General features: G+C 42.1%; 2 protein-coding genes across 3 annotated transcripts; one reads left to right on the top strand and one right to left on the bottom strand.

The window, feature by feature from the left end:
- Positions 1-573: 573 nt before the first annotated feature.
- lamb3 (laminin subunit beta 3) lies at positions 574-16,243 on the top strand. Of its 2 annotated transcripts, XM_058078905.2 has the most exons (23): positions 574-654; positions 728-776; positions 1,211-1,365; positions 5,779-5,893; positions 5,962-6,035; positions 6,930-7,121; positions 7,328-7,391; positions 7,454-7,623; positions 7,698-7,818; positions 7,890-8,078; positions 9,359-9,514; positions 9,614-9,807; positions 9,971-10,067; positions 10,976-11,345; positions 11,428-11,588; positions 12,314-12,525; positions 12,599-12,808; positions 13,169-13,313; positions 13,464-13,671; positions 14,484-14,625; positions 14,710-14,886; positions 14,967-15,129; positions 15,841-16,243. In XM_058078905.2, the coding sequence occupies exons 2-23, from the start codon at positions 740-742 to the stop codon at positions 15,978-15,980; spliced, it is 3,492 nt and encodes a 1,163-aa protein (XP_057934888.2). In that variant the 5' UTR covers positions 574-654; positions 728-739; the 3' UTR covers positions 15,981-16,243. The 2 variants fall into 2 exon arrangements, with proteins under 2 accessions (XP_057934888.2, XP_057934889.2); XM_058078906.2 differs by lacking the exons at positions 574-654; positions 728-776; positions 1,211-1,365; positions 5,779-5,893; positions 5,962-6,035 and adding an exon at positions 6,756-6,847.
- A 221-nt stretch (positions 16,244-16,464) lies between these two features.
- Positions 16,465-24,901, bottom strand: LOC131133222 (calcium/calmodulin-dependent protein kinase type 1D-like). Its single transcript, XM_058078922.2, has 13 exons — positions 24,744-24,901; positions 23,130-23,241; positions 22,030-22,155; positions 21,197-21,271; positions 20,977-21,115; positions 20,774-20,897; positions 20,604-20,679; positions 20,156-20,268; positions 19,110-19,188; positions 18,944-19,031; positions 17,702-18,045; positions 17,530-17,625; positions 16,465-17,461 (listed from the first exon to the last, which is right to left on the bottom strand). The coding sequence occupies exons 1-12, from the start codon at positions 24,877-24,879 to the stop codon at positions 17,562-17,564; spliced, it is 1,476 nt and encodes a 491-aa protein (XP_057934905.2). The 5' UTR covers positions 24,880-24,901; the 3' UTR covers positions 16,465-17,461; positions 17,530-17,561.
- Between the last annotated feature and the right edge of the window lie 499 nt (positions 24,902-25,400).

The raw sequence follows: 25,400 nt of genomic DNA, 5'->3' as shown, positions 1-25,400 counted from the left end.
GGCTACACTCTTCCACACTCTCTGTGTGTATGTTAGCGGCCCCGCCTCCACCCACTGAGACTGTACGACCGACAAAAAAAGCTCACTCCGTTCATGCCGTTGTTCTATGAAACAAAAGCACAGAGCGAACCCACTTCCTGTCTGTGTGGAGGCTAGGAAAACTAACTAGATCAGTTATTTAGTCAGTTTTCATGTATTGTGGGATTAATTAATTAGTTAATTAATCATCCTGTGAAGAACATGAAATCTTGTCACGTTTTGAGATCTTCTGACACCCCGATTAATGATACACTTGTGTGTATTTATACACAGTATACAGTATACTATGTACTGTATATGTAACCCACCCACCCCATTCTTAATGGGGGGGTGTACACTACATGCTACAGTATATAGTACACTATATACTCATTTGCGTATGAATTCATGATACAATGCTGTTAAATGTGTGTATATTCTCGCATACTGTAAGTATGTGTTGTTTTGTAGCTGCCGTGGGTGAGTGTGAGTTGATTCATGGAGCGGAGGGAGTGGTGCCGAAGGGTGGGACTCTGACACACACACATACTATCATATTGTCCAGGTGAGTCGACGGTGTGTATAAGTGCAGCCGGGATTACGGCAGGTTACACAGCTGGGCATTTCCGACACAAGGTGAAAAACATCCTTCGAGTACTTTTTCATGTATTTGCTGGCAAAAGCTAACATGTTTATGTTTTATTTGCAGTCTGGTACATGAATGGATGGGAAGATGCTGCTGCTGTTGCTTCTAACCGGTAAGATGTTCTCACTTGGACTGACGGTTCAAGCATTACATGGACTTTAATCTGATGTGTTTATGCGTAAAGGAGAGCATAGCAGCGCCTCGTATAACACACACACACACACACACACACATACGCACATACGCACACTTCAGTACAAGAAAGGACAAACCTGCATGCTTTCTGTCATGATGGCACACGTTTAAAGAGCAATCAACCCTCACAGGACTTAGTTTAGACCTGCTTTACATTTCTTTTAAGACTCACTACTTTTACACAGAATAGTCCAGTCTAATTACCAGTTAATACTTCATCTAAGAGTACTACTGCAAAGATATTCCGCTACAAGAAGTCCAAAGTGTTATTTAGCTAGACGAACGTATATATAATGTATAAATAATAACCTTACATTTACAATTATTTCATTGTGATGCCCCCCCACCCAGCCGTGGCTGCAGTATCCGAGGCCCAAACCGATTGCTCTGAAGGAGCTTGTTACCCGCGTAGTAGTGACCTGCTTGTGGGTCGTACTGATCAACTCCATGCCTCATCCACCTGCGGTCTGACCGGCTCCGAGGTCTACTGCACGCCATACCAACAGGTACGATGTTTTACTTACTGGGATTTTACTCTTTGGGTTTTTTTCACTTGATATAACATCTTACCAGGGAGCCCCTCAGGGCACAAAAAAAGAACCCGTTCAGAACCGGCCATTTTAGATGATTTTGGCTGATCTTTCAAGGCACATGGAATATTGTGTTCTAAACATGGAACCTACCAAAAGAAAGATTAGACTCTCATTTTTCATCACACAAAAAAGTTTGTTTCTATCTTTTTCCATTCTTTAGTAATCATCAGTAGAACATAGGTAAGTTTCAGGAAAATATCAGCTCCCGACTAAAAAAGCTTTTTGTGAAAACACAAATATTTTTTGCTTTTGTGACAACTGAAATATATAAACCAACAACACAACAAATATAACAGGCTGCGCACTGGCGAGTGGTTAGCACGCATGCCACACAGCTAGGAGACCCGAGTGCAATTCCACCCTCGGCCATCTCTGTGTGGAGTTTGCATGTTCTCCCCTGTGCATGCGTGGGTTTTCTCCGGGTACTCCGGTTTCCTCCCACATTCCCAAAACATGCTAGGTTAATTAGCGAATCCAAATTGTCCATAGGTATGAATGTGAGTGTGAATGGTTGTTTGTCTATATGTGCCCTGTGATTGGCTGGCCACCAGTCCAGGGTGTAGAAGACAGCTGGAATAGGCTCCAACATGTTAGGATAAGCGGTATAGGAAATGGATGGATGTAAATGAATAATAAGATGAATGAAATTATTATTAAAATGTACTTCTGAGAAGTGTTGGTTGTTATATAAAAGTATCAAATCCAGCTTTAACATCAGTATGTGTTTCTGGTCGGGGTTTGCGGCACCAGGAAGCAAAGTAAGGCAAAGGTCATTGTGAAGCGGCAGACTTGCACTGAAGACCGCGGTACTTTTGGCTGGACTGTAATTTGTCAAACAGTCTGATTTGAGTGCCATAGCCTCATGTTGCAACTGTACTCTTTCACCAACATTTCTACCACGTGAACACGGCCAGACTTTGCTAGTTTGCTAACTCAGCTGAAATCTATTCTGCAACACTGATTTTGAAATAATCGCCTACTGGCAAGCAAAGATCTCCTCCTGCGATGTTAATGATTGACTTCTTTTTCATGTAGAATATCTTGCATTACTGCATTAGAACACGACAATGCGATGCAATGTTACACACTCCCTAACTATTCTTCACATGAAGACAGTGGAAAGAGTTTTTTTGTCACACATAAAAATATGTAGTAGTGTGATAAAGTTGACAGTATATGCCAGACAGTATATGCATACCAGTGGCGGGCGGTGCATTTGGTACGTGGGTCTGAACACCATTATTACTAAAGTGAGAACCCAGTTAACCATTTATCTTGCCATAAGTCATTTTTAATATTCACTATTCACAATATTCAATATTTATTTAAAAACATAACAAAACATAATAAAATACACCAATACACATGCACATACAATGCACATACAGAGCAATGAACAACACCGTGTCTGCCTTCTTTCTTTGTGTCGTACTAGGATCAATTCAGTTGTTGCTGTGTTGTTCTGATGAGGCATTCAAGCGCACTGGTAATTTTGAGTGTCATGAATAGGCTTTCCAATCAGTGGAGGGAAAAAAGCTATGGTGAATCCGAAATCTGGTGGGTGAAAGAAACTTCATTATGAGTCGTGTGTATGTGGCTGGGCCAGCAGTACTGATTCTGAAGGCTCTGGGCCGACTCGCGTGATTAAAGCATGACAAGATTTGTTCCATAGAACAACGGCATGAACAGAGTGAGCCCTTTTGTCGGTCATACAGTCTGGATCTCAGCGGGTGGAGGCGGGGCCGCTAGCATTTGTTCTCAAACTGGTGCTAATAAAGTTTTGAATTCAGACATTTAAATAGTAAAGGGATGGTTTTTGAATTTGTATGACATCCGCATCAGCATTGTTGTGCAGAAACGCTGACTTTCCCCACACTTCGTTCGAAAGTAGTGCTGGATCATGACTCAGAGCTGACCTGGTGACACCTTGGTGTCCACCCGGTAGAACTGGAAGAGTTAGCCGGGGGGCCGGGAAGTCAGGGATTTTTTACCGAGACCCTTGCCCCAGTGACCCAGATAAAATGGATGGAAGTTTGTAAATAAACACTACTGCAAAAGACTGTATGGAAACATCCGGCAGGTGTGTTGTGGTTGGTCACCAGGGGGTCTCAGGAGGGGTTTTGGTGCACTCCTCTTTACAGATACCGCCTAAATACTAAAGTTTTTCAGCCTTTCCAGTCGCTTGGCAACTTTTGGATCCTTATACACATTTTCAAAGGGATTAAGGCCCTGGCTAGGACAGACAGGGCGTCTCCAGGATCTTTGAATAACCACGTTGCATTAATTAAAAAGACCAATGCAGGTACCTGATCATGTATTTATTGCAGTTAGCAGTTAGCAGTTAGCAGTTAGCAGTTAGCGTTGTTTTGCTTCCCACTCAGTGAAAGTGGAAATGCTTGTTTGTATGTATATGTGTCCTGGTTTGACTGCCACCCTGTCCAGGGTTCACACCACCTTTCACCCAAATGTAGTTGTTGTGATCCTGAACAGGGCAAGCGGCATAGAAAAATCAACAGATGCATGGATTTAGTATCAGGACTTCCATATTAGATTCGTGTAAGAACTGCTTTAAAAAAAAATCTACAACATTAAAGGATTATTTCCTTTCAATTGTTTGTGGAAGGGAGTATTTGAAGACTGAAGTCTCTTGACGACGGCACCCAAAATCCACTATGACACGACGACAAGGAGTTTGTGTCTGAGCTGAGGCCAGACACTAATGATCAACCAGGCGGGAACCTTTCCCTACCGGGAAGCTTGCCATGCTCCCGCTGAGCGTGCCAGAGTGTCAGTCACGTCCAGCACGGAGGGCGACTTACTAAATATTGACTTGACTGACAACAGCAGCAACTGAGATGTTTGCTTATTTGTTCATTATTTATTCATTTGATAGCCGGGGGGCAGATTTAGGCACTGCAGTATGCAGTAACATCCACATACGGTATGCAGCAAGTTTGGCTGCCGGGATGTAAAATCTTGCAGAGTACCCGTGAGTCAGTGAAACTCGAGTCTTTGTGGAGTACTCATGAGTCAGTGAAACTCAGGTCTTCGTCGAGCACTTGTGATTCAGTGAAATTTGAGGCTTGATGTAGTCCTTGTGAATCAGTGAAATGTCAGTCTTTGAGGAGTACTCGTGATTCAGTGAATCTCCAGTCTTTGTTGAGCCTCTGTGAGTCAGCGAAACTCGAGTCTTGGGAGAGTACTCATGAATCAGTGACACTTGAGTCTTCAGGGAGTACTTGTGAGTCAGTGAAACTCGAGTCTTTGGGGAGTACTCTTGAGTCAGTGAAACTCGAGTCTTCAGGGAGTACTCGTGAGTCGGTGAAATTCGAGTCCTTGAGGTCAGTGAAACTCGAGTCTCCGTAGAGCACCTGTTAGTCAGTGAAACTTGAGGGCTTATGGAGTACTTGTGAGTCAGTGAAACCCGAGTCTTCATGGAATACTTGTGAGTCAGCAAAACTGGAGTCTTTGGGGAGTACTTGTGAGTCAGTAAACTTGAGTCTTCATGGAGTACTTGTGAGTCAGCGAAACTGAAATCTTTGGGGAGTACTCGTGAGTCAGTGAAACTTGAGTCTTCATGGAGTACTTGTGAATCAGTGAAACTCGAGTCCTTGGGGACTACTCGTGAGTCAGTGAAACTCGAGTCTCCGTAGAGCACCTGTTAGTCAGTGAAACTTGAGGGTTCATGGAGTACTCGTAAGTCAGTGAAACTCGAGCCTTCATGGAGTACTCATGAGTCAGCGAAACACGAGTCTTTGGGGAGTACTCATGAGTCAGTGAAACTCGAGTCTTCATGGAGTACTTGTGAGTCAGTGAAACTTGAGTCTCTGTAGAGTCAGTGAAACTTGAGGCTTAATGCAGTACTTGTGAATCAGCAAAACTCGAGTCTTTGGGGAGTACTCGTGAGTCAGGGAAACTCGAGTCTTCATGGAGTACTCGTGAGTCCGTGAAACTTGAGGCTTAATGCAGTACTTGTGAATCAGCAAAACTCGAGTCTTTGGGGAGTACCCGTGAGTCAGTGAAACTTGAGTCTTCGTCAAGCCCACTTGAGTCAGTGAATCTCCAGTCTTTGTTGAGCCCCTGTGAGTCAGTGAAACTCGAGTCTTTGGGAAGTAGTCGTGAGTCGTTGAAACTCGAGTCTTTGTTGGATTGTCTGGATTGTGCTGCTGATCAGTGACTGCATGGATTATCTTATCTGCAGATCCATAAAGGTGCACGGTTCACCTGAGGCAAACACTTCATGCTCCTTGGAGCTCAGTTGAATTCCATGCCGAAATAAATGCACAGCTCTTAATGGATGTATTCCTTTGTTGGCGTTTCTTTCAGAGGAAGATGAAGTGTTGTCCATGTGACTCCACAAATCCAAACGGTCCGCTGGCCCACACCGTAAAGGAAGTCCTCTCCACCGCTGGACCGGAGAGATGGTGGCAGTCTCGGAAAGGTTGGCAAAGAGAAAAGAACAAAGAAAGGAAAGCAGACGGATGAGTGCTTCTGTTCTTTGTCCTGCAGAGGTCAGTCCAGTGACGCTTCAGTTGGACTTCAACAATCTCTTCAAGCTGGACAACCTGGTCCTGAGCTTCAAGGTGTGTGAAAGAGCTTCTCATATCAGCGCCAGCATGAACCATACCTGTCAATGCCACAGCGTCGCCTCTGTGCCATGTACAAATGAATAATTTTTAAAAATCTGATATTGATAATCTAATATCAATACTTCCGATACCAGCTCTTCAGGCTCAAAAATCGATACTCTTAAACAAAATATCTATACTTTCGGATACGGAACGGATCATGTTATTATATTATATATATATTATATTATATTATATATATATTATATAATGTCATGTTATATTATTTTATTAAAATACAAAACATATTGAAATTAATTATGAAATATTTACATTATAATTTATAAAATTAAAACATTAATTCAATGCACTGTATTCTTTATACTTACGTAACGATCTGAATTTACCAGACATAATTTTATTTTCAGTATTTCAGTAATATCGAAATATCAGTACACTTTATTGCCAGGTGAGGGTGCTGTTCTGCCACTGGCAGCATTGCTGTTAGTTTATTTACAGAAAAAAGACATCGAAGCTATGCTATATAAAGATTGCCGTAGTGTTTTACTGTTGCAGAAGGTCCCGATGAGCAACATCAAACCGGGTATCGCGATATTTGTCCTCATTGTACGATTATTGAAAGCTTTAGGTCTGATATATTGTCATTTCCAATGTGGCAACGCTGATGGCCGATGTTGCCCGAGTGTTCCCGAGCAGACCGGAAGCTGTGCTGCTCGGGCAAAACGGAAGAGATTTATTTTGTTTCATTAACATTTAATTACCAAAGAAATACGCTAATTTCGCGGTGAAAACGTCCGTTTTGACAGGTATGGAGTAAATATTTTACCATAATAATGAGCAAATCACATTTTCAGTGATGTATTTCCAATCTGTTTTTTTTATACGCAGGGTCCACGTCCCAACGCCATGGTCATCGAGAAGACGAGTGATAATGGCAGGACGTGGCAGCCTGCCCTCTACATGGCCACAGATTGTCAGTCATCATTTCCAGGGGTTTCTACCGCCACCCCTGTTACTTTGGACCAGACATATTGTCACAGTCTGCCCCCTACCGGAGCAAACCCATTTCAAGAGCATACAGTAATAATAACAACGTTTTGTTTCAATCACCTGGACTGTACCAACATAAAAGTCAAGTTAGACCAAAGTCAGCTTAAAATTTATGCTAGTCTTGACTTTATTTTTATATGACCAAAGATTATGCGCTTATCTAATCTAGGTAGCATATGTCTATACAGTATGTACAGTATGTGGATAACAGAAAATACAAATATTAATTTTTCCAGATCGAGTTCAGTCCATTGCGTCAATACGCCTATGTTCCAGTTCCCACCACCCAAAAAATTAACGGTAAGTTTTTGTGTGTATCTGCTTGTAAACATAGTCTTCCTCATGGACGCTTTCATTCCCAGATGTGGCCGGTTTAACGGGTCTGAGGGTACGGCTGGCAGAGCTTGGCGATGTTCCACGTCCACCGGGCCGAGCCCTCAGCAGGTTTTTCGCCCTGAAGGAGATGAAGGTGATGGGCAGCTGCCTGTGTCACGGACATGCCAGCCACTGTCTGCTGGAGGCCAACAATAAGGTTTGAAGACCACGCCCAACGCTTGTTAGATTTTGCTGCGGTTTAAGCGTCCTTCGTTGTCACGTTGCTGTCAGGTCAGCCCTCAGTGTGACTGCCAACACAACACCGCTGGGGTCAACTGCGAGCGCTGTGATGACCTCTACAATGATCTACCCTGGAGACCTGCAGAAGAAGGGGACACGTTCATCTGCCAACGTGGGAACCCTTCAGTAACTACAACCTGACAAATCAAAACCATTTCTTCTCATTTGTTCTAATGTCTTCAGGCTGCGAGTGTAACAACCACGCCGAGCGCTGCCATTTTGACCCGGCGGTGTATGAGGCGAGCGGGCGGAGGAGCGGAGGTGTGTGTGAGGGATGTTTGCACCACACCACGGGACCCAAGTGTGACCAGTGCGCTCCTGGATATCAGCAGAACCCTCACAGCCAGATGGATCGTCCTGATGCTTGTTTACGTAAGCGCATGACATTAAGACATAGATTGGATTGTTTTGGTTCTGTTATTCTTTCAACTGTGAAATAACCAAGTCCAAAAGTCAGTGAAAGTTTGTGAAATTATGTGTCTGTGTGTGTGAGATGATGAAAAAGAACCAAGCGTATTTGTTTCAAGTGAAAGGTCTTGTGAGTGTCCGTAACACAGTGGAAAATATTCCATTCCTAACACAACATTTTTCAATGCACTGTGACTATATTTAAATAATCTATTTAATATTTTAAACATATGTGTATCTGGCTGCATGGGGGTCGTGTGGTTAGCGGGCTGACCTCACAGCTAGGAGACCCGAGTTCAATTCCACCGAGTTCACCGAGACCCGAATTCAATCCCACCTATGTGGAGTTTGCATGTTCTCGCCCGTGTTCTCCTGGTACTCCGGTTTCCTCCCACATTCCAAAAACATGCTAGGTTAATTGGCCACTCCAAATTGTCCATAGGTATGAATGTGAGTGTGAATGGTTGTTTGTCTATATGTGCCCTGTGATTGGCTGGCCACCAGTCCAGGGTGTACCCTGCCTCTTGCCCGAAGACTGCTGGGATAGGCTCCAGCACCCCCTGCGACCATTGTGAGGATAACCGGTAGAAAATGAATGAATGAATTTTGAGTACTTTAAATGTGTACATGTTGGTAGGTCTGCATTGAAATAAAGCCTTTCGCCTGTGCGGCTTCAATCAGATGAGAAGTATTGAAGGAAGATGTCTCACCGCCAACCACCCCCCCCCCACCAGCAGGATTGTTGCTGTGTGAAGCAGAATAAAGTTATCATTTTGACACCAGTATTGTCTGATAACATCGGCTAACAATGCTTCAAATGTGTGCTTGTTTTGAACTCAAGTCCTTAAGTGACATTGTGAGGTTTATCGGGCCTTTCTCCTTTCCGGGATAGAAGTTAATGATGTCATGGTGTTGAAAAAGGCCTGGTGACAAAGAGAGAAGTCAGACCAGGTAAAGGCCAAGTCAATGTGTAGCTCTCCCACATGTTTCAGCTCATGATGTCTGCTCAGTTCCGCCAACCTTTGGACCAAAAGTCGGTCCTTGTACATCCACGTATAGAATTGTTATTTCATGTCTAGTGGGCTGGCTGAATCTTGATGGAAACGTGGAAGCCTGAAGGACGCTTTTTGGCTTACGTCTCCACAGTTGAATGGAAAGAACCCTAGATGGGAATGCCATAAGCGTATCTTCAGTGACAGGCTAAAATACTGCATGTAACGTTTTTGCTGTGTTCTTACCGCCAGGTTGCGTGTGCAATGCCGAAGGGTCGCTGAACGGAGGCCAGTGTGATGATGATACAGGTTTATGTCAGTGTAAGGTTCACGTTGAAGGCCCACGCTGTGATCACTGCAGGATGGGATATTACGGCCTTTCTGCTTCCAACCCTACAGGTTGCTCCAGTGAGTTTATTTTGTTTTTTTTATTCCAAATAATAAATAATTACTGTCTTTGTGTAGAATCTGATGGAAGCTCTTCTTCTTCTTCTTCTTCTTCTCCAGAGTGTTCCTGTTCTCCGGAGGGATCGCTGTCAGATATTTGCGACGCAGTGACAGGTCAGTGTCCTTGTCGGCCACACTTCCACGGCCCCGGCTGTCAGTCGTGTGCACGAGGATACTGGAAGCCTCCGCTGTCCGAGTACTGTCAACTCTGCAGCTGCGACCCCACCAGGTCGCTCAGCGATACCTGTGACCAGGTGGGACATCTTTTCCAGGCTTGATACATTAATAATGTGCATTATTGTTACCGAGACTTATGGTGCTGAAACCAAGGCTCCACCAGTGGGGCCAGTAAGGTGTCAGGTTGAATAAACAAGTCATCAAGTCATTTTTTTATATCGGCCATGTTTGTGTTTCCAGTCGACAGGACAGTGTCAGTGTCGGCCCGGCTTTGGAGGTCGGACTTGTGACGGATGTCCCCCCAACACATATGGAGACCCTCTCATCGGCTGCAAGCGTGAGACCTTTTTGATCACATTTGAAATATAAACTATGTAACAGAAGAATATATTTTACACATATAATTCACATAAATTCACATATAATTCACATACATTTACATATAATTCACATAAAGTCACATATAATTCACATAAATTCACATATAATTCACATAAAGTCACATATAATTCACATAAATTCACATATAATTCACATAAAGTCACATATAATTCACATAAATTCACATATAATTCACATAAATTCACATATAATTCACATAAATTCACATATAATTCACATAAAGTCACATATAATTCACATAAAACAGTCCACCTGGAACTATTGTATCTGTAAAAGTGTCACGCAACCTGCTATATGTGCTATATTAGATTATATTGACAGCAGATTACATCATTAACCAAATTGATAAAAAAAAGCTACCTAAACCATCAAAAGGTTGGTTCAAGCCATGATGGCAGGTTTTATGTTAAGTTTCAATAAAATACTGTCAAAAGAACGGGTGGGCCGTATGTAAACACTTGGCGGGCCAGATGTGGCCCCCGGGCCGTAGTTTGCCCACCCCTGGTCTAGATCAGCAATGCTATAGTATTCATTCAATCATTCATTTTCTACCGCTTATCCTCACAAGGGTCGCCGGGGGAGGGTGGGGGGGTGGAGCCTATCCCAGCTGTTTTCGGGCAAGAGGCGGCGTCCACCCTGGACTGGTGGCCAGCCAATCACAGGGCACATATAGACAAACAACCATTCACACTCACATTCATGCCTATGGACAATTTGGAGTCGTCAATTAACCTAAGGTGGGATTGAACTCGGGTTTCCTAGCTGTGAGGTCTGCGCGCTAACCACTCGACCACCGTGCAGCCCAATGCCCAAACTTTGCTGTCTTTCTGTCTCCTTCCCCAGCTTGTCTCTGCGATGCTGAAGGTACCGAAGTTTGCGACAAGCGAACGGGAACCTGCGTGTGTCACCCAGGCGTCGCGGGGCCTCGCTGCGACTCGTGCAGTCGAGGACGATGCGATTCGTTCCCTGCTTGCAAAGCGTGTCCTTCCTGCTTCTTCACCTTGGATGCACAGCGACAGTCCCTCAGTTCGGCTCTGAAGGGGATAACCCCGACACTCCCGTCTCCTCCAGGAGGCTCGGGAAATCTTGGAAATTTAGGGCCCAAAATTCGAGACCTGGAAGATCGTCTTAATTCGATTCAGGACTCTGTCTCCCTTCCGCCTACTTCTTCCAAACAGATTGATGATGCTCGATCCCAGCTGAAGAACCTAAGGTGTGGGAGATGTCTACATTGCTGTTTCATACTGTATATTTTGTGATCTTAATGTACGATGTCTGTTATATTTGCCTGAAAGGGACCAGGTGGACAACATAAATAATGACCTCTCACCTCTGGGAAAAAGACCCGATGTGAGCAAAGAGCTTGACAAACTGCAGGACCTGCTGGACACCCTGGATGGGGAGTACAATGCCAAGAAAAATGCCGTGGGAAACTCCATCAATCCCGGCGATGCAGGTCAGTGCTAAAGATGGGAACGCTACCGCCATTACAGAAAGGGAAGGGAAGCTGCTTGAAACTTCTACTGGTTAAGACCAGACGATTAAAAACCTTAAAAAGTGATTCCCAAAGTGTGGGCCGCGACCCCCTGGTGGGCTGTGGTGGTAATTCAGGTGGGCCATGAGAGATCATTAAAAATATGATTCATTTTTACAAATTTTTTTTTTATTATTTTTATTGTAAAATATTTATTGCACGATTAAAAAAAATGCTTAAATAAAATTAAAATTAATTCTTAAATAAATAAAATACAATATTTATTCATAAATAAATAAAATAAAATATTTATCAATAAATAATAAATAATAAATAATAAATAATAAATAATAAATAATAAATAATAAATAATAAATAATAAATAATAAATAATAAATAATAAATAATAAATAATAAATAATAAATAATAAATAATAAATAATAAATAATAAATGCTCTGAGAACGCAGCATTTTGTCTATGTACTGTTTATAGGACAAAGGTGGGCTGCGGACATTTTTTAGATTTTCAAGTCGACCCTGAGTTTGTAAAGTTTGGGAACCCCTGCCTTAGAAGTCTGGTTCCTGGGCCGGCTCCTGACATAAACACTCTGGGCCCTCAGTAACCATCCAATCACCAAAGGACCAAGAACCAAGGACTTTGTGGAAACAGGACCAATGACCTGACTGTTTTTTTTCTCTCATTAAGGAGCTTTCACTGCCATCAAAAACGCCTACGATGATTCCACGGACGCTGAAAAGAAAGTAAATGCCACTAAAGACACAGTAAAGGAGTCGGCTAACGTCAGAGAAGATACTCTAGATCTTCAGAAAAAAGACTATCCAAACAACACTCAAGATCTGAACAAACTCGACGAGAATATGGCGTCCCGCCCGAACCTCACCCCTGTTGCTAAGAAGGTACCAAATATACAATCATCATGAAGATCCTGAAGATGGCTCCAGAAGTTGCTGAATGAGTAGTATTTTCCAGGTGTGTGGCAGTCTTCGGACCGAGCCCTGCACCCCACGACAGTGTGAAGGTGAGGAGGACCTGTGTCCACCGGAGAGAATGTTACCCTGTGAGAAGAACTCAACATGTGTCGGTGCCCTTCCTCTGGCAAAGACGGCCGATGCGGATGTGAAAGAAGTCAAAGATCGACTGGAAAAACTCAGCAACAAAATCACAGAAGCTGCAGAGCAGGTAGCCATCTTATCGTTATTGTCGTTATTATTGTGTCCCATCAGAGAAAGCCCTAGCTTCATCAAGTACCGTGCTTTCTTGGCAATGTCAGCATCGCTTTGTCAGATGCTCACATTTGTGTTGTTTACCTCCACTTCCACCTTCTTTGAGTGTATCTTGTTCTCCTCTTCTGTTGTTCTCAATTGATCTGAGTTTAATGTGGAGCCCAGTCACAATCACTGACTCAGTTTCCTGCAGTTATATTGTAAAAATATAATGATGTTTATACATCTTTCACAATCATAACCGGCCCATTCAGGGTAGTGGGATATATTGTGGTTGTTGACAAAGATGGTTTTAAGAGATGCCACTTCCTTGCAGTTCCTAGACACTCAAGATACAACCAACGACGTGAGGCAGTCAGCAGATGATCTGAAGAACAAGATGAAACAGGCCACCAATGAACTGGAGGAGGACTTCAAAGAGGCACAGGATGTTGTGAAAGAGCTGAAAGACTTTCTGTCAGGTACGCAGAATTTGGTTTAGGGTGGATGCGGTATTGATAGCTGGCTTTATTTTTTTAATGCCAATAATGATGCATAAACATGCTAATACACAGCAAACTATAACTATGATAACAACACTCCATCACAACTTTATTTTTATCTACCTCCAGACCCAGCATCCAACCTGAGCCACATTCAGGATGTGAGCGACTGGATCCTGAACACCAAACTGCCTCTGAGCCCACCTGCTCTAAAGAGGAAGCTGGAGGACCTGAAAGATCTGGCAGCGAACCTACCGGACAGTACATCCATAGTTAGCAAAGCACGGCCTCAGTTGATTGCCGCCAAAAAACTTTTGGAAAAGGCTCAGGATGCCAGGTAGAACGCATTCTTCCGATGCTGTACAGTAATCCCTCATTTATGGTGGTTAATTGGTTCCAAACACGATTAATGATATACTTACTACTAGTTATGGCATAGAAAGTATGTTTACAATTTTTTAGAGCCATCTACACATTAAATAACACCAACATTGTTGACATAATCAGAGAAAATAAGGCATTTGAGAGTATTTACCTTGTGTGGGAGTAGAATTGACGTTGTGGGTTCAAAGCCTACTTTTTATTGCCTGTAGTAAGTTTATTTAAATCTGAAATAAGTCTGATGCGTCGGCACGGCGGAGTGGTTAGCGTGCAGCTCTAACCACAGCTAGGAGACCAGGGTTCAATTCCACCTTCGGCCATCTCTGTGTGGAGTTTGCATGTTCTCCCCGTGCATGCGTGGGTTTTCTCCGGGTACTCCGGTTTCCTCCCACATTCCAAAAACATGCTAGGTTAATTGGCCACTCCAAATTGTCCATAGGTATGAATGTGAGTGTGAATGGTTGTTTGTCTATATGTGCCCTGTAATTGGCTGACCCCGCCTCTCGCCCGAAGACAGCTGGGATAGGCTCCAGCACCTCCCGCGACTCTCATGAGGAGAAGCGGTATGAATGAATGAATGAAGTCTGATGCTTCGGTGGTGGTCTCACCGAATAACCAATGCAGAATCCTACATTCAGAAGTTGGTGGTCTTCATGGCTTATCATGTAGTTCATTCAGCCATTTTTATGCTTGAAAATGCTTAAATCGGCCCATTTTGTACAAATGTCTTTGAATATGAATGTGTATTTTTTGTATCCACATTACCAGAGATACAGCAAAGGGGGTGAAGGATAACGTGGATGAACTGCGGCAAGGCTTTGACTCGGTGGAAGGCTCGCTTTCTGACATGGAAGAAAAACTGCAGGACACCATGGATCTCGCAGACGCCTTGAACAACAACTTGACTAAGGTGCCAAATGGAAAATCATTCATTTTCTTCATGAGTTAACATCCTCAGGGTCAGGGCCATAAAGAAATTTCATATTTCATTTAGGCCAAAAACCATCTGAACCCAGCAGAGAAGACTCTTGACGATGTATCATCAATGATCGCTCCAACCAAAGCTCACATGGATGAGCTCAAAGGCATTGTGCCGAATGGACGCGAGTCTGCTGAGAACGCACAGGAAAATGCGGACAATGCTGAGAAAGATGCAGGAGCTGCCAATCAGGTCAGAGTTGATACTGTGGATTTGGGCGTCCATGACGGTAACATCATGTGTGTAGAATAAAGAACGTGTGTATTGCGTAGGACATGTTGTCGGCTCAGAAGCAGCTGGATCGCCTTAAGGATGAGGCTGCTGCCAGAGGGCCTGGTGGAGAAGCAGGGGAGGGTGCCGAGCGGCTAGCAAAGCTGAAGAAGGATGCCGTAGCGCTGGGCAACACCACTGAAAGCATGGTGGATGCTCTGGAAGGTAATACAGAGACATTTTGCAGGGTCGGGGGGAGCATGTTGCATTTTTGCTACCGGTGATAATAACAACACTCGAACAGGAAAGAAATTAAATGATTGATTTGAAATGAAAGTTGCTATGTAGTACAGCTACGGTGTGTTCCTTTTTTGTTTGATATTATATATAGTATTTTCAAATCATTTAGAAATTCTACATATCCAAATTTGCTTAATATTGGCTTTCTTAGCAATATTCGATATTATCCATCACTTCATTACAAAAGTATATTTTAAAAACCTAGCAAGTTAAAAAAAAAATATTAAAGAAATATTACAAGAACCTAATTTTTCATTATTAATTTCCTCCAAAAGGTTTGACAAAAAAAAAATTATTCTGCCCTCCCACGGAAAGTTGTGTGCTGCAGTGAAATGCATCCAAGCGAAAAGGGCTGTTAGGCCGAACTAATGTTCTGCACCACAGAGCCGTGTTTGTCAAAATTGTCCCCCAGCCATGGGGGGCGGCCCCTGAGAGTGATCAAGGGTGGCCACGGCCACCCCCATTGTTCTGCCACTGTGGTTAGCGTCAATAATTATTGACCGTGTTTTGTGTCCTCGGGCAAGACACACCCAGCTTGCCCCCAGTCCGCTCACACTGCCGTATAAAAGTGAATGAACGACATTTCTGTCATCAATCCTTGCTAAGTTTACACGATGCTTTTGCATTATTTTTTAGGAAAAGCAGATTCCCTGAGGCAGTTGCAGGATGAGATCATTCAGAAGTCCTCAAAGCTCGAGGGCCTCGAAGAGAGGCTTAAGGACCTTCTGGAAAAACTTCGAAAGAAAGCCTACGACCTGAGCACCTGCCAGGGCTGAGGACACAGAGCTGCTTTGACGATGCCACAGTTTCCTCTTTGGGATGAACCATTATTACCATTTTGAATTCACAGGTTCCATTTCACTAATCCACAGGTGTGTGGGCTTTTTAAAAATATATTTTTTATGATAGACATATCTTGTGAAAGGTCAAACCCAAATGTATCAGTATCACCGCACACTGCGTTATTTATTTTGTGTTGTTTCAGCAGAATCCATTATATTTAAATAAAGATTTACTTATAATACATCACTGTGTGCAGTGCTGGACACTAACCACTCAAAATAGTCGCCATGTTGGTGACGTACCGGAAAAGGATGCGCTAATTTGAAATAATTGCATCTAAAAAACAAAGTTTGATTCCTAGATTTGATGCTCACATTGCAAATATGCGCAAAGGCTAAGGAAGAAGCCGGTGAGCACCGACGAAGAGGCAGTCAAGACACCTTTACAACTCACACGACAGACTTCCGGCCTTCAAAATAAGAGTTCTTTGGACCTCTTTGGTTGACACCCACTAACACACAAACACATCCCTGATGTAACTACAATTGTCCCTCATTTATCACAGAGCATAGAAAACCTGTTTATTACTTTCTAAATACAGGTTTGGACATTATTAGAGCCCTGTAGACATGAAATAGCATCCCTATAGTCATCTTTGCACTCGTATTATTCTTTGTTTACACCACATTGCGCGGGTTATGAGATCATTCTAGCAACGTAGGTCCATTTATTTATTCTTAACTTGAAAAACTGTTTCAAATGGAGTGGGGAAGAAGGACAAAGTATGAAGCAAAACACTTACCACTTCCACACACTTTTTTTTTTTACTCATGTCAGGCATGTCTTGTAATACAACGTCTTGTCTCATCAACATAACATTACTGGCAACCTAGCGACCAGAATACTACATATAACTTACCGTTTAGTATTTTTTGACAAATAAAGGTCCATAATCATACAAATACATCCAAAGTGTGCGAAGGAAAGATATCACAGGTCTTTCCTTCCTGCAGCTGTCGGGACTCCATAATATAAACTGCGCCAAAAACTGTGCAATAACCATGCAATAAACAAGTGCAATACCATGCAATAAAGCTGTGTCTTGATCAACATGTACTCAGCTGTACATAGTTATTATATACCGTAACGTCTTGATATGTATTACCTTTATTTTGAACTTTCTAAGCTGTTGTGTGCTGCTGTAAATATGGAATGTCACCCTATGGGACTAATAAAGGCATATCTTATTTTATCTTATCATAGTCAAGCACAAAACAGCGATCATTCAAGAAAAAATACATTTTTGAAACACCACGCTAGAGTGGGGGCCGATGTTGGAACCGTGATGTAGCGAGTAACGGCTGCACAGACTGTAGTTAAGCACGAGAAAGAGCGTTCGCTGATGTTTGGAACCATTCCTGCAAAACCGCTTCTCTTGAGCAGACATGTTGACATCGTCAAAGCGAGGATGCCGCTAGAAGAGAAGTTTGATTTTTTCAGTACAAAGCAGCGATCTTTCAAATGTGGCGAGCCTTTACTTACATGAGATGATGCTCGGGTTATCTGACCGCACGTCACATGACGGAGCAAACCCCAGACTGCAGAGACCCGTCCTTCCTCTGAGCCACAGCATCCATACTGCAACACAACCAGGATTATCTTTAGCCAGGAATGAATCCATCAGTGTCAAAAACCACAACGTGATGTCAATCACCTTTTGGAAGACATAAAAGCGATGCCATTGTCAGAGTCCAAGGAGTGGACTTCTCTTGGTTCCGCAAGCGCATAATCACGTTCGCTATGATGGCCTCTGAGCGGCGGGCAGAGACTCCTGCTGGGCTCAGAAGCGGAAGTAACAAGCCTGGAAGCATGCAATGGATTTCCATTGGGGTCTAGGGACTGATCCACGTCATGGCAAGGTCCCAGTGCTTCCAGGTCAGTCTGAGAGGAGGTGTGTAAAATGATGTGGGGCAATGAAAGAGCGGTAGAAGAGGGCTCCCTCTGGGACACCTGCCCTTTCTTCATGAGGTTGATGGCTGTACTTGCATTGTAGGCTTGCTGTTGAAAATGCACACAGAAATGCGGTAAGTGTTGTGTTAGCATCAAACACACACACACACACGACTGTCGTTGGTAGGCAGAGGCCCCACTCTATTTTATCTTAACGACTGTTGTTTTGTACCAGGTAAGATAAATCGTTATTGTCTGGGCATGCCTTTTTTGGAACCTGCATCAACTTGTCAGACTCGAGCTGTCCTATCTAGTTGGAACATTAGTCTTTTTTAGACTAATCATCTAGACCTGTTTAAGTAAATGGATCCAATTTTCACCATTTTGGAAATATGGGCCATTGTTTTATTAAAAAAATACAGTTAGAAATCCCACTTTGTTTGACAGTCCTTGAACGCACCATCTAACTTTGTCCCATGCTGTATTATTCTTTCATTTCATATTTGGTCCCAAGTGTTTGTACTGTGTGGGAATGCATAAAGACAAGGTTTGATGACCTTATTGAGTGCTAACGGCAACAACAACAGAAAAACAAACTCCAGGCTTGTACTGGTGGATGGTCAAAAGTCATTTTGTGCTTTTAATTTGATGTTGTTCCTGTCTTAGTTTTACACAATACACGATAATGAAATGGCGTCAAATCGCTATCACGTATGAGCCTGCGATCCCCCGGTCCGACAAAGGCTTGTGGCAACAAGAGTCGGTCCATGGGTTCAAAAAGTTGGGGGTTGGGTCCGACAATTTGAGCTTAATATCCCAACAACTAAATAAACAAGTTCACACCCATTTTGCCACCTCTCTGATGGAGGTCACTAAAAAAAACAAAACCACTTCACAGGTCTATTGGACTTCGCTAAACCTTCACTGCCAGCTAATCTTTCTCTCCAGTGCTGGCATTGCAATTGTTTGGATCTAAAGACAAACCTTCGTAATGAGTCTTACTAACCTTCCATTTGGATTTGGCAAAATTCCTTTCTATCTGCTCACAGACGGACTGATAAATGTCTTGGTCTTTAGCTGTGTCGCCATCAATCCTGCAACAGTCAGTGAGATATTGGTTATGTTGAAATATCCAGGTTGCATTCTATGTTCATGTTTGATGAAAGACTGACCAGGGGTGCCGGAGGGCCTGTTCCGTGGTGAAGCGTTTAGTGGGGTTTTTCTCCATCATGTTCCTAATGAAGTCTATTGCTGTGAAGGGATGAAACACATGCCTGTTCATACAAAAATCATGTCAGTTGATTCCCAAACTGTTTTGTCTCAGATCCTGGAGGGGATCTGGCAGTTCTCTTTGGTTGTACTGTATAAAATAAGAAACTCCACCAGAGACATAAATTGAGACGCTCCACACTCAGAACTAAAAATCCTTCTGGATTCAAGGTGAAATATCCTAAAAAAACAATAAAAGTCTAGTTGCCGCAGTTTAAGCTTTGCAGATTATTAGGATCTGGATGACTGAGAATCTAAACAGACATATTTGGGGATTTGTCTGCGGGTTCTTGGACAGTTTCAATGCCTGGCTTCCGCCACTCACGGAACATCAGGGCCTTAACCAGCCGCCCTCTGACAAATTGACTGAAATAATTGTCAATGGAATTGCAAAAAACTGCAGACATGTGAGGGCTCGACAAATGTTGTATTCATGACAACAATATACACTACCGCTCACATGTTTGGGATCACTTGCAAATTTCTTTGTTTTCCAAAGAAAAACTAATTTTCTTGCATTTCACAAACAATTTTTCGATTTCACAAACATTTTTCTCCAATTCACAAACAATTAAAATGAATCTGATGATTTTCAAAGAAGAATCTACATTTTTGCATAGAGGCCTACTATCAACAACTGTCAGTCCTCACCATCAATCTCCTGGTATGGCTGCTAATCCAAGTTCATCATTTTATAAGGCTAATAGATTCATTAAAAACCCATCCAAAAATCAAAACTTAAACTAAAATCTCTTACCACTACTCCATTCAGAGAGCAGCACAAACTGGGTCTAACAAGGACAGAAAAACGATGCATGAAAAAAAAAACGATGCACGAAAAAAAAAACGATGCCACGAAAAAAAATCTCAGAGTGGCTCAAAAAATGTCCAAGGTATCCCAAACTTATGAGCGGTAGTGTATATTATTATTACTATGATATTTTGGTACCTGACTGCGAGATGTCATCCCAAAAGGGAGAGTGAAAGGCGTACTCAGCTCTCATGATCTTTGAAAACAGACGCGTCTCGTTCTCCTCAAAGAATGGAGGGTAGCCACACAACCTGCAGCACGGAGACGACAGGTTAACAACTGAACAGAACCCAGTCTTTGCGGGACTGCCACCTGAGTAATGTAATAATAATATAATAGTAGTAGCAATGGTACACAATATGACAGTATGAGGAAAAAAAACATTCATACGTAACTCTAACCCTAACCACTACTCATTTGTTCCTCATTGATTCTTCATTAGTTCCTCAGTAACTACTCTAAACGTATGTGCCTTAGTGATTAGTTCTTCATTACTACCTCAGTATCTACTGTATTTTTGTGTACCTTATTGTACTTGAACTAAATCTACAGAAACACAGAGCTCCAAGGTAAGAAAGGTACTTACAAGATATAAGTAATAACTCCGATGGACCAACAGTCGACTGCTTTGCTGTACGGTTTTTGGGCCAAAACCTCAGGAGCTGCAGGGAAGAACAAAAGTCATGCATAGAAACAACATGGAATGTATTGGATCTGTGGGAAAAAGGAGGATGTGTATATCTTGGAGTGACTCACCAACATATCCTGGTGTCCCACAGGCTGTGGACATCACCCCATGCTCTAATGTCTTGGACAGGCCAAAGTCACTGACCATGATCTTTGCATTCTCATCTGTGTTGTAGAACAGCAGATTCTCCGGCTACAAAAGTACAACAAATTGTGTGTGGAGATGTCATTCCCAAAAAAAATGTGATGAATCAGATGATGTCCCTTTTTACCTTCAGGTCCCGGTGCACGATGCTGTTTTCATGCAGGTAGCTGACGGCCTCCAGTACCTGTTTGATCACCGAGCTGGCATCCTTCTCCGTGAAAACACCTTTGTCTAAAATGCGATCAAACAGCTCCCCACCTGACACGCTACAAACAGATCAAAAGTATCATTAGTAATAAAAAAAATGTCCTTACGTTGCAACTGAAACAATAAAATAATCCACTTACAGTTGCATGACCAGGTAATAGTGGGTTCGACTCTCGTAAAAATCCTCCAGCTCGACCACATTGTCGTGTTTTATCCTGAAACCATTAAAGAGGCTTTTAGATTTTGACATCATTGACACACTGTCAATACAACGGAAGCTCAGTTTTCATCATTTCATTCATTTTTTTCCATACAAAATAATATTAATACAAGTTATCCATTGCAGATACCCACAAATATGAACAAAAAACACATTTTTAAAATAATAATTATGGTTTAACATGCAGAAAATGAGAAATGCGCAGTGTGCCTGAACGTCTCATCAGCGCAGGGCACATGCCGCCGTTTTGGAAGATGTAAAAAGACAAATACAAAGTTATATGTCATTATGTGTGCCTTCTCTAAACTAATAAATCATACATTGAAGCATGATTAAAGGATTCGCTGGCCGGAATCTGTCTATAGTGTCCCAACTCTAAGAGAATCACTGTCTATTCTTTATAGAGACCGAGTCACAAATGTGTGAATGTTTTGTTTGAGCACTCCATTCCGCGGATTAGTTTGTTAGCCACACAGTAAAAAAACAACCGAGAAATTTCCACCGAAAAACGAATCCTGCCAAAACGTGGGCATAGGAAAACTGAGGTTCCACTGTATTTGCGGTTTAATTCAGACATGGTAACACTCGAGAACTGTAAAGAGTATGGTGTGATCTTTGGTCCCTGATTGCATACGCATTACAGGTGTGATTTACATAACAATAAACATAAACAATTTTGGTCCCGGTGTTGACCCCTGTGGTATATCGCAAACTAAAAAGTTAGAGAAATTCAAATATGTATTTGTGTTTTACCTCTTCAGCACATTGATTTCATTTTCCAGGTTACTGTGAGCAAGATGTTTTTTCTTCAGGCATTTCAGAGCAAACAATTTCCCGGTTTTCTTCTCTCTCACCATAAAAACTTCAGAAAAAGACCCCCTGCACAACACAGAAAGAGCAGAGGCATGAAGGAAAGAAGAGTCAGAGAGTGAGTTTTAGTTGAGTTAAATGTTCTGGATTTTTTGATCAACATGTTGATTGTTGTAGTGAATATTTGTTTATGTATTTGTAAGTGGGTACCCACTGGGTGACAACACTACACAGGGAACTGTACGTTCCCACATTCAGTCAGAGTCTTAATCCCATAATGAAGTAGTGCTAGGATGTTCTCACACTGCTCTATTCTGACGTCGGTGATGAGAGACAGACACACACACACACTTATTCACACCAGGCCATGAGTGCTTAAAGTAGATCAGAGCCTGCAAGACAGCAATGAGGTAATAGGCTTATCATCCATTAACAAGTGTTTGTTGCGGCTCAGTCAGTTGCGGTTCATTGTAAAGAGGTCAGGTCGTGATTGAAGCGCTGTACTCTATACATACGCTGACCCTGAAACCTTGCTCAAGGGTATCTCGGCAGTAGTCAGGGAGCAGACTCGTATCGCTGCAACAGTTGGATTTTTGCAAGACTGGAAATGTGTACCGCCAACATGAAAATCGTACGTCTGCGAACATGTTGAGTGGATTACGCAGACTGGCTGAAAGGTCCCATTGATAAAGTACACTGAGAGAAAGGTACCGAAGGCCTTATCCTTAAAGCATGTGCCAATCGGAACCCAGTCAGTCCTCAAAATAATCAGAATAGAATACATGATATATTATGTAGCGCTTTTTAAGGCACCCAGAACGCATCACAATGAATTATTAATATACTCCCAGTCATACACTAGTGGTGGCAATCTACATCTGTAGACACAGCTGCCCATGGCTGCCAATTTGCGCCTACGCCCCCCCCCCCAACCACCGCCAAGGACCACCATCCAACATCAAAATGTCGTTTCTATCAAGAAAACCATCAAAACATTCAACAAAAGCTCTCTGTGGTTGGTGATTGACAGCTGCAGTACTCACGTTCCCATCTTCCCCTTGAAGTCAAACACATCCTTGATGTTATTTATGGGTTTCTTCCAGCTGCAGACAATCTCCTTCCGCCCCATTTTGGCTCTGACGTTGCCGTAGACTCCTGAAACATCAAAATATCATGGATGAAAATGCTGACAACATACACTAATTATCAGGGATTTTGATAATTATCTGATATCTATTAATTATTGGCTCGATATCAGCATAAAAATACAATATTGGTTGATGTCAGTTGGTTGACGGTTGATGAAGTGTTCATTCCACCACAGGAGGTATGTCATGGGATATCGGTATCAGCTGATATCGGTATCGGAAATTGAGAAGTGGACAATGTCGGACAAACTAATTATACTTTGCATGAGTTCCGTACTCAGTTTGTTCCATCATTCTACTCCTCATATTGATATGCTAAAGCGGCGGTGTGCAAACTGCGGCCCGGGGGCCATTTGTGGCCCGTTGCTGTTTTTTTATTGGCCCGCACCATATTCTGAAAGTATAATTTAACAAAAATACATTTTTTAAAAACACTGCAATAGTAAAAATGAAAAAAATTGCAGTAATATGATAAGATCAAGTGGTCATTTTATTTAATAATTAATAATAATAATAATTAATAATTACAAGAAGAAAATTTACAAGAAGTGACTTCTGTGGGACTTCTATGGGACTCACTGTGCAGTCACTGCTAAAATAACCCACCATGGAGTACCAGGAATTTGATAAAGAAGGCCAGAATTCAATAAAGAACTCATCACAAACTACAAAGATGGCTTCCCATTCTCTCCGCCCTTGCTGCTCCTCACTGTTTTGAATCATTGATCCATTTTATATATAATTTCTAATTATTTCACATTGTTTTTTGCACGTGAAACTATAATTATTGTCAATAAAGTGTATTTTTATTACATGTCAAAATACTGAATTGTTATATTTGAATGATTATTAGGTAAACATCTTCATTGAATCCAAATGTAGTGTACCAGTTGAGAGCCATGATGGGTCTTCATTGGCCCCTAAAGCGTCCCCCCCTCTGAGATGGTGCTCCATGAGCCGCTTCCTGGTTACATAAACACTTGCATGTCCATGCCTGAGGTCAGTCCCAGCTGGGTAAAGCCTTTTTCTATCAGTTGCACAACACTCAAAAAGGCAGAGGATTAAAGAGGTAAATAGCAGTGGTGGGTTAAGCTTGCGACCTATCTGCCCTCCTCCAACGCTCTATCCTATCCGACACCGCTACTGTGTCTGAGGGAATGGATTAACACATGATTCCGTGGCAAAATGGGTCGTTTTTGGTTTTTTTTTTCTGTGTGTGTTGATCCTGGCCTTGAAAAGTTACAGTACTCTGGACAGCCAAAATGTATTTATCTTCATTATAGCCAAGAATATTTATGAAAACTCTCAATTTGTCATTAATTTGTAAATTTTAAAACGTTGCCTGGACACATACAGAAGTATTATTTACTATAACAATATTATTTTAATTAGTTTCCAGAAATTAGAGCAGATACTTGTCCAAATATGAGTTTGAAAATGCAGCTAATGGAGTTTAAAGCACTAATATCTAAAATATGTCAGCAAGTTGAGAATAAAATAAAGCTTTACCTTGTGGAGCGGTGTAGAAAGTGTTGAGTCGAGGCTTGCTGGACGTACCTGCCTGCTGCAGGTAGACTTCACTTGAACAACTGTAAAAGGGGCGGGGTCCCGTCCATTCATCATCTCCGTAGGGATTAGGAGCCATGTTGCATTCAAGTACAATCAGAAACTCACACATTACTCTTTCTGTGACGTTTTTCAGGACATTTCGCCTGCAAAGCTAATTGATAAACGGTTGAATTGAATGATGTCGACTTCGGAATACTTCACTTGATGCCAGCTAGCATACACATGCAGTTGAGTTAATTTATTGTCAATGTAGCTTTCCATTGTTGTCAGTAGTTATGATGTTTACAGTATGAAATGACGTGAATTCACATTAAAATTCACATAAAACACAATCATTCATACCACATAATTCAAACCAATATTTAAGCACCTCAGAAAATCAGATGTTCACATATTAAATACAGTTTTGTACTTTTGAGTACATCCTATGAAGATAAATGACACACATACTAACAGTATTTAGCTGCTGAAACACCCTGTGGACCAGAATAAAACTATAAAAACTAATTTATGTCACTGCCGTGTACATTTTAGAAAACAAATGTTACAAACAAGATTGTTATTGTACAAATGTGATCGTTTTATTGCTGCAAACGC

The sequence above is a fragment of the Doryrhamphus excisus genome, linkage group LG11, assembly GCF_037039965.1.
Source record: "Doryrhamphus excisus strain RoL-2023G ecotype Guam linkage group LG11, RoL_Dexc_Guam_v1.1, whole genome shotgun sequence".
NCBI classification, from domain to species: domain Eukaryota; kingdom Metazoa; phylum Chordata; class Actinopteri; order Syngnathiformes; family Syngnathidae; genus Doryrhamphus; species Doryrhamphus excisus.
This window is presented reverse-complemented; position numbering and strand designations above follow the sequence as displayed.